General features: G+C 32.0%; 1 protein-coding gene across 1 annotated transcript; it reads right to left on the bottom strand.

The window, feature by feature from the left end:
• Positions 1-8195: 8195 nt before the first annotated feature.
• LOC100244411 (uncharacterized) lies at positions 8196-9616 on the bottom strand. The gene has a single exon (XM_002266660.5). The coding sequence runs from the start codon at positions 9387-9389 to the stop codon at positions 8478-8480; it is 912 nt and encodes a 303-aa protein (XP_002266696.1). The 5' UTR covers positions 9390-9616; the 3' UTR covers positions 8196-8477.
• Positions 9617-9841: the final 225 nt, after the last annotated feature.

Here is a 9841-nt window from a genome sequence, read left to right as displayed (position 1 = left end):
ACCCATCTTGATAAATTAGTGGGAAATTGTTTGTTACAATTTTTATTTTCTAGTAAAAAACAGTTGTGTGGAATTACGAATGAGAAAGGAAAGAAAAAATGGTAAGAAGTCATAGGTTAGTTTCAAAAAAGGAAAGAGACAAGAATTAAAATAATATATCAAATTATTATAGTAAAATATATCTTTTCCGATAATTAGAAAATTAAAAGACACTTATATTTCGTTTGACAACGTTTTTATTGAAAGTATTTTTAGTTGAAGTGTTTTCTTTAAAATAGTTTTTCAAAATTCCTCATCTTGAAAGATAACGTACGAGTGCATTTGCTAGTAATTTTAGAAAATATTTTTAGTCTTTTTAACATTTGAATCATAAAAATTTTTAAATATTAAAAATGTTAGAAACATTTTTTAAAATCACTGTCAAACGGGTTCCAAAAGTGTTTAAAATATTTAAATACTCTAACACAAAATATTAAGGGGTATTAATATGTATCTAGTAAAGTAACCGTCCAAATACAAGCAAAGAGTTACTTTCTAAATTTTCCGGGCAACCAAACAGACTAGATCTGTGCATGAATAATTCTTTCTTTTTTTTGGGAAAATTTCAACCTTGTGTATAGAGTCCTAAGGTCACTCTCACCCTAGGTAACAACTTAACCAAGCAGATAAAGTATTAACTTATCTGAAAAGTAAAGAAAATTATCACTAAACCTGAAATGATTAAATCTTTAAAAATTGTGTTGAAATGGACAATTCAAGATTTGAGTTATTGCATATCAAAGAAAGAAAAATAAAGTCTAAGATCAAATCTAAAAGTCTTATATTAAAGATAGTGAATCCTAACACTACTCAAGTAAAGAATCAAGTATATCCAAAAAGCTCTCTTCTCAACCACCAAAAGATATTCAAATAGGTACTCTCTAAACCCTAGGCCAATAGAAAAAGGTTTAAGCTTTCTAACTTTAGTTTCAACAGACTTAGAAATTTATGCTCTCTTGTGTGACTTTTCCAGTAGGGCAAAAGACATCAGAATTTGATGAAAATCTATTCTTCAATGACTTTATAATTTTTGAATATTTATTTCACTCAAATTAGACAATCATATTATAGACTTATGTGAGCTTCCTCCTACTTTAGTACTTTGTTTTTAATGAAGAAAAAATGGAGAGAACCACTCTTAGAGAGGTAATGTAAACTTGGCTAATTAAGGGCTATGGTGTCCACTAAATTGCTTTAAAACACATAGAGCTATTAATAATAGCCAACAATTTATGGTTTTTATCATTCCATATCCAAATTAGCTCCAACTAAGGTGGTGTTTGTTTTTTGACTGAATAGAAAAAGTCAAAATATTTAGCTTTTTCTATTCAGCTAAAAGTAACATGTTAACATCATCCAATATAATTAAATTGAACTTATTGATAACAAGTTCATTTTAACTATGTTGGATGATGTCAATATGTTACTTTTAGCTTAATAGAAAAAGCTAAAATATTTTACTTTTTCTATTCAGCCAAAAAACAAACACCACCTAAGTCTCTTAGAATTTTCTATTAAAACCCCCATTTAAGACTTAAATCAAGCAACGCACTTATAGCTAAGATAGTCATTGTTTTGTCCTAAAACTCTCAACTCTCAAAATCTTTCAAGAATTGGTCTTGGAAGTACTTTCGGTGAAAAGATATGGTAGTGTATCAATCAATTGATCTTAGTATGGGATTGAGGTAATCCACTAAAGAGTATAAACTGTTATATTAAGGATGTGAAAGAATAGTATAGGTGTTGATTAGTATAAGATTCTTGGGAATAGGTGCATTTGGTTAGCTAATACCATGTATCAAAATCTTTCAAGAATTGGTCTTGGAAGTACTTTCGGTGAAAAGACATGGTAGTGTATCAATCAATTAATCTTAGCATGGGATTGAGGTAATCCACTAAAGAGTACAAAATATTATATTAAGGATGTGAAAGAATAGTATAGGTGTTGATTAGTATAGGATTCTTGGGAATAGGTGCATTTGGTTAGCTAATACTTTTAATTGGTATCAAAGTGGAAAAACTTAGTTTGAATTTTTTTTTTTTAATGGTTTTATGATTGATAACATGGAGTTGAAAGAAAAGAAAATCAATTTGTATTCAAACTTTTAAAAAGTTATCTTGATTGAGAAAGATTAAGAAAATAAAATGTTGAATAAGATACTAAAAATACCAAGAAACTTTATGTGAATCTTTGACTATTAAATTAAAGAAGCAATAAGATGAGACAAAAATTTTGAATAAATAAATAAACAAATATATATATATATATATATATATATATATATATATATATATATATATATATATATATATATATATAAAAGAAAAGTCAGTAAGAGGCAAGATCACTCAAATTGTTTTACTTTTGCAACTTTTGTGGAGGTAATACAATATGACCTTATTAAAAAGGAAACTTCTAATAATAAGGATGAAAGAGAATTTGATGACTTACAAGATGCATATAATGTTTTGCATGACCAAAGCTTAAAATCATATATGAAAATGTTAAACTAAAAAGAATTCTTATTTTGATTATTTACATGCTAAGAACCATGATATGCGTACTAATTGATAAGATTAACAAACGAAAATGGATGTAACTTGTAAGAAAGAAAAGTTGTACCCAAGCATTAAATTGTTAAATAATTTGATAAATTCGGATAAGTTTTACAATGACGAGATGTTTAGGATATGTTGATGAGTCTACCACTCCAAATAACGAAAGACTAACTTCGTTAAGGCTAAAAGGGTAATTCTTATGTATATACACATTTGTATTGTCATAGGAATGATCACACACTAATAGGTGTTACATTAGGAAGTTTGAGGAATTCTATAGACAAACTAGCAAGCTTGTGATTGAGTTTAAATCATTAAGAGATAAAGTCCTACACAATAGAAAAAGAAGCAACATTCAATGAGTTTCTAAAGCTCCTACCCAAGTTAAGCTTGAGATGAATTTTCAATTTATTTTCATAAAACCAGACAAATTTGGATTATAAAAGATATCCTAAGTATATTGTATGGTGAAAATGTAAAAGGTTTCAAGTTCATTCATTTACATTCTCTTAGAATTTTATCTCATAGAAAATCATTGGGAGTATTTACTTCTAAATAACACATTTTGTTCAATAGCCAAGGGTTTGGTATTAAAGTTCAATTTTTTTTTCCTAGTGCTTTATAGGTTTAAAAGTCATTGCTTGTTCTTGTTTTTATCTTTAAGTGAGGATTGCATTGTTAATGTGCTTTGGTTGTATTTGTTAAGTCTAGGTCTTTGATTCACGGGATGTTATTTTGTTCATGGATTAGGTATTTATGTTGTTGAGTCTATGACCTCACATTTAGGAAAAGAGTACTACTTTTAGAATCCTAGGAAAAGACCTCACCAACATCAAGTGATCAACATGATATTTGTGAAATTGTTACTCCTTTTAGTATTATTTCTTAAAACCTATTGATAATATCTATTTATTCTATTATTTATGTTTAGAATCATTTCGATTTGTTAATACCAAAAAATAGTTGAAAAAAGATTGATATAAATATTTCATACCATATCATATATTGTGAACATTATTGATAATGAGGAATCTCTAGAAGAATGGTTTTCCTAATTGATGTTGAACAAAGACGTATAATGAAAACGATGTGAGGGTCACGAGAAGACATGTTTGGTTCTATTTAATTAAATAAAAAAATATGATTTAAATTCTATAAGTGAAAATGACTATCTTGACTAAGTATTAAATTTCTGACTTTTAACATCACTTGTAAAAGTAAGAACATCCTTGAGTATGGAAAAACCTACCTTAGAATAGGAAGGTCATTTTCTAAAATTTATTTTTATAACATTTTTAAAAAAAAATTATGAAAGTTATTTTTAAATTGAAAAAATATTTATCATCTAGGGGTTAATTAGACGTCACACTTATTTTTACCAAATTTGAGTTTCTAGCATGATAAAAATTGAAATACATTTTTTAGAGCAAAAATCTTAATCACAAGATTAAATATTTGGCACATTGTAATTATAGTTTCTAAAAATCCATGATTTGAATATTTTAACAAACATGTAATGTTTCGAAAAGATTTAAACATTTTAATTTTATTTAATTAAAAATATTTATTTTTAAATATTTAATAATTATTTTTAATATAGGGGTGAAATGGTTAATTTTTTTGTAAATCCCTTGCTATGAATCTCATTCATCCGTACCATTCCCCCATGGGTTTCCTTGAAAGGTATGGGATCCACCTCCCTTTATCATTCCCCTATGTAAGTATACAACATCATTGTCTAGTAGCTTAATTTGATTGTTCCAACTTTAGGCCTTTTACTTTAGTTGTGTGGATGTTTAAGGTTAGGCTGCGGGAGGAGAGAGCTAGTTTTGGATACTTCCATTTAGTTTATACTTATTTTGTACATTGTGACCATGTTTGGTTGTGTATATTAATTATATTTTGGATGTTTCTAAGATATTTCTTTGAGCATCTATGACCATACTATCTTACTATCTTTCTTTTTCATTTTTTATGACAAAAAAAGGAGGAGCAATTGAATCAATTTCATTATTTTTTCAATTTGTCTTTCCATTCTTTGCTTGTTTTGGGTACGTAGTTTGAGTGTGAGTAGGTCACAAGTGTCTCGCTATAAAACAAGAAATTAAGTTAGCATGGGTATTTGTGAGAGAGTGCGTATTCGTTCGGACTATTTTAAGTAAGATGGTAAGTGGGTGTTTAGTAAACCGATTTAATAATTTAAAGTGACTTAATAACTTAAAATATGTTATCAAGTAAATTAAGTATGTTCGATAAAATAATTTAATGAAATGACTTAAAGTAAAAAAACAACTTAAAGTAATAAGAAAAAATAGTTAATTTATTTTTAAATCCATATCTTAATTTTACTTTTTTTATCTTATTTGTCTTAATTACTTTCATAATTTTTTTGTTCATGTATAACCTCTATTGTTACTCGACCTCATTTGTCATAATTATAATTTATAAGAATAATTATGTCAATTTGATAATTTAGAATAAATTTTAAATTAATTTTATCAAACATCCTTGATACTTAAAATAAGAATTAAACAATAAATTTGAAGTCAACAACTTTAATTTAATTTAAAGTCAACTTAAATCATTAAGTAGTAAGTATTAAGTTTTACAAAATATCTCATAAATCTTAATATGAGAGTTTAAAGGGGTTTATTTTAATCTATGTTTTACCACAAAATTTTCAAAGGGAGAGATTGTTGGTGTCTTAGATTAGGTTGGTAATTTGGTTCCAATTATGCATGGTTCTGTCTAACATAACTTAATTTCTTAGGTCTTAAAGGTTCATCAAAATCAAACTATTCAAGCATTGATTTGGGATGAGGTCACTATGTGTTTGGACATGTAGGATAAAACAATGACAATTTGGAAGTGAAGAAAAATGAAAAACTAAAAAATGAAGAACATGAAAGTTGGAAAGATAGTGGGAAAGACTATAGAAAGGTAGTTCAAACATCTAGCAAATTGTTTAAATGTTGATCAAGACATTTGAACATCCTTTAAGAGATGTTCAAATGTCTAACTATTTGAATGCTTCTAAAAACATGATTTATATGTTTTGTCATAATCGCTTTACATTTGTAGAGTTTCAAAGACACGGTAAGTAATTCTATCATGTATGTATTTATTATGTCGATATGTCTTTCTAACATCTTTGATTAAATTAATTTATACCTAAAAAAATTTGGGTATAATTTAAAATTTAAAATATATATTGCTTGGATTACCTATTTAAACCCCTCCCTCTTTGGGTATAATGATAAATCAAGAGCACATTTTCACCGTCCAATATCTTAATTTCCATTTAAAGCAACTTTTTCATTGTTTAAAATTATATGTCATTGTAAATAGCTTTATAATATGCATAGTTAAATAATGAATTATTTTAAAGTAAAAGATTAGACCTGTAATTTAATTTTTTGAAGTTAAAGAGTTGGATGTTTTTACTTAAAATTTGCAAGGAAATATGAAAAGTTAAGACTCCTTTACATATTAAAAATTAAACCCCTTTGTATACAATTTTTTTTTTTTTTTGAAAACTTTAACACTTGATCATACCTATTCATTAATCCATTTGTATTTTTTTGTTGTTAAACAATAAGAATAGAAAAAAAATTAAATAATTTAAAATTTCATAAATTTTTAATTAATTAATTTTAATTGCAGTTGATTTTCTCCTATACTAAAATTAAACATGAGAAATTTTTATTTATTTTTAATATTCTTTTTCTTTTCTTAAACTCAACATAACGTTAAACTCAAGTAATATAATATTTCAAAATTGATTATAATTGAAGGTGAAGGATAACTTGATCACATTTTGAAAAGTAACCCATTTTGAAGGGTAAATGTTACTCTTCATAATATTTCAAAAAAATTTAAAACATATCATTCACAACCCTCAAAAGAAGTGAAAATACTTTAAGAGCCACAGAGAAAAGCTGGTTTCATATGATGGTGTCCAGGATAAGAAGAGAGATGTTTTTATGGTATATTGGGAACACTTAAATATCTTACTCATTACTCAACATTTATTTTTCTGTTCTTGCATACCTAACACACTTTGCCATTTTGGTAGAAGAAAACTTCAATACCTTCCTAGAAACCTCCATCTTAGAGCTTAAGACATTTGTTGATGTTTTTTTATGATGCTTTCTTGGAAACAAACTTGCCTTTAAACTCAAGTCAATATAATGCTCCTAAGAAAAATCTATAATGTTGGTATTAGTAGGGTCAAGGTGGAGGGGAAGGATGACTTGATTACATTTTGAAAGTAACCCATTTTGAATAGTCTTTCAAAAAAATTTAAAACCTTTAAGACCCACAAAGAAAATCTTGTATCATACATACAATGGTGTTCAGGATAAGATGAGGGATGGTCTAAACCCAAAAAGAAACCTGTCAATCATTCTATCTTCCTTCCTCATCAAGACTTGGTCATTCTCCCAAAGCTTTAGGGAGAAACAAAGACCAAACAATGCCTTTCCATTGGCAGCCTAAAAGCAAAACAAGAAAGAAGGAAAACAGAAATTGGAGTTCAAATTATGTGAAGACAACCCCTAACAATATTCAAAATCTCCAACTACTATAAGAAGAGGAAAAGTTAAAAAGCATCCTAACGTCCTGATTCCAACACCAGTGACCGTACCATGAGTACAAATTTCTTTTATCTAAAGAAAAAAAAAAAAAGAAAAGAAAAGAAATCTTGGATTGTTCTATACGACCCACCCCACCCCTTTTTCCTGAGCAAAAAGGGTAAAAGAGATATAATTTAATAATGAAGGATGAGTAGTGTTGGTGCTTCCAAGACTGAAGGGTGACACAAACAATGGCCTCCTCAGCTCCTCTCCTACCATACTGACATTGGCATTTGTTATTGTCAGACCCAGAATTTAATAGTGGCATCCACCATTTATGAACCCAATGGAAGGGGTGTGGTGACTGGTGAGTGGGTAGACAAGATTATTGACTCTGTTACCACCACCACTTCCTTAAATGCCCGGGCCCCTATTTCCACTTCATTGCCCCCAATTCCCCTCAATTCCATTCTTCCCTTTTGTTTTGTTTCCCTCAAATTCAATCCTAATCTTCCCCCAATTCAAAACCCATGAATTTCACTCCAAGGTACATGGGCACCCCCCCTCCAAAAGTCTACTTGTCTGCTTTCCTCCAAGGGTTTAAAAGTCCTTATGTCATATAATGTTTTCAAACCTATATTGAAGGGGTCTCCTTGCAAGCATTTTGGGGGAAAAAACAACTCAATGATGACTTGGCTTCTGAATCAGTTTACATCACTAACATTTATTTTTTAAAACCCAAAATTTCAACCATTGGAAAATTCAATATATGTATTAAATAAGAGGAAAAGAACAAGTGAAGAGCCTTGAGTTAAGAACAAGAAGAAAAACAAGATTTGGAAACAGCAAGTGAAAAGCACCAGAAGCTAGCGGACAGCCCTGATTTGATTAATAGTTGGGGCAATTTGTAATTTCACGCCCATGCAACAACCAGGTTAATGTTGAAAGAATATATATATGTATATATTTTTGTGTTGTTGGTAGGGTTTTCCCGGTAATTCTTTGGGAAAAGAAAACAAAAGGAAAGGAAAAATGCAAGTACAATGTTGAAGTGAGAAGAACTGAAGAAGCACTCACACACGCCCTTTCTTTTGAGTTTAATTTGGGATGCCATCACCACCACCAGCAGTACAAAACAAACAAAGATAATTTTTTTTTAATTTACGTAATTTTTAATTTATGAAACAAACCAAAAAGGAAGAAAAAAAGAAAAAGGAGTAAAACTGGGAAAACATCAGGGGCGAAACCGTACTTGTGAAGAAATCACAATCATCAAATTGGGGTCAATGTCAACGGTCGTCGCAATCAATGGTTGTGGTTGAATCTTCCGAAATCAGCAAGCTTCCTTGATCTGTTCGCACAGAACGCTGCCGCCGTCGACAGGTTCGGCTTCGTCTGAACCCTAATCTCGCCGGGGAGGCCAATCTCCGGCGGCATTCCCTTCTGGTTCCACTGCCTGTTAGGACTCGCCCTCACCAACGGACTCATGCAAAACGCCAATCCTGACACGTTTCGCCCGAGAGTAGGCCGCGCCCGTCGCGTCGCCGGCGCTGTAGCCGTCGGCGTCCTCCGCCAGGCCTGCGACTCGGACGAGTATCCACTGGCCGATGGAGACAAATCGTAGTCGTCCTCCTCATCCTCCCTCCTCGCAGGGGACATTCCGCGATTCATCCGGCAGACTCGGCGCCCGCCGGCGTTGGTCTCGTCACACAATCTCGATTGCTTCTTGCTCCACCCGGAGAAAATCGAACCTAACCACGACGATGACGAGGAACTCGTCGTCGTTCCCCGAGAAACCCTAGGATCCGATTCGGACGTTTCGGATCTGGATCGGAACAGACTCTTAACAAAAGCGAACTTGCTCGGCTTCTTCTTGAACAAATCAAAAGAAGCCACCGTGCCAGTATTACTGTACGTGGGGCCCACCTGAGGAGTACTGTAGAACCGTCGCTGAGAAACGGTGTCGTATAGCTGGTGGCCACAGGCAACGTCGTCAGATTTCCGGCGACACACGTAAGGAGATACAGACCGAGGAAATACGAGAGGCGGCGGATGCGTATCAGATTTGCGGCGATCCTCGGCGAGCCGCCCCTGTGCCTGCGCCCTCGCCTGTGCCTCGGCCTGTGCGGCGATCAGCGAGAAGAGACGCTCCCGGAGACACGATGCGCAGACGCCGACGCCGCTGCTCAGGTCCGTTGGATGTTTCTTACACCTCATTTAGAATTCAGCATCAAAACCCTTGCTCTTTCTTCTGCAATTCATTCACCATTTCTTCCCAATTCCCATCCCACTAAGACAAAAATCACCAAACTTTCAAAAGAAATTTCATGAAAGCTGGGGGGTGGAGCTGGAGCTGGGGTTGGGTGCTTAATGGAGTTTTGTGATATATATTTATTAAAATCGAGAGTGAGAGAGAGAGAGAGAGAGAAAGAAATGGAGGGCACACGCTTAGTAAACGACCCTCTCACTTTCAGTACAATTATTTACCAAGTGACTGCCCACTGCAGAGTCAGGGAAAAAAAAGAGTCACCCAATGGCACCCTGACACGTGTTTCCATCATTTTTAAACTCAACTATAAAATGGTTGGGCTGACTTATTCTTATTTTGGTTGGTTTTAGATGATTAGTAAGTCTATCCGAAAAATGAAATTTCCTCATAATTTTTTTCC

The sequence above is a fragment of the Vitis vinifera genome, chromosome 15 (genome assembly GCF_030704535.1).
Source record: "Vitis vinifera cultivar Pinot Noir 40024 chromosome 15, ASM3070453v1".
Lineage (NCBI taxonomy): Eukaryota > Viridiplantae > Streptophyta > Magnoliopsida > Vitales > Vitaceae > Vitis > Vitis vinifera.
This window is presented reverse-complemented; position numbering and strand designations above follow the sequence as displayed.

Excerpts from the sequence above, each read along its gene's own strand:
- LOC100244411 (XM_002266660.5), bottom strand. The coding sequence starts at position 9,389 with ATGAGGTGTAAGAAACATCCAACGGACCTGAGCAGCGGCGTCGGCGTC.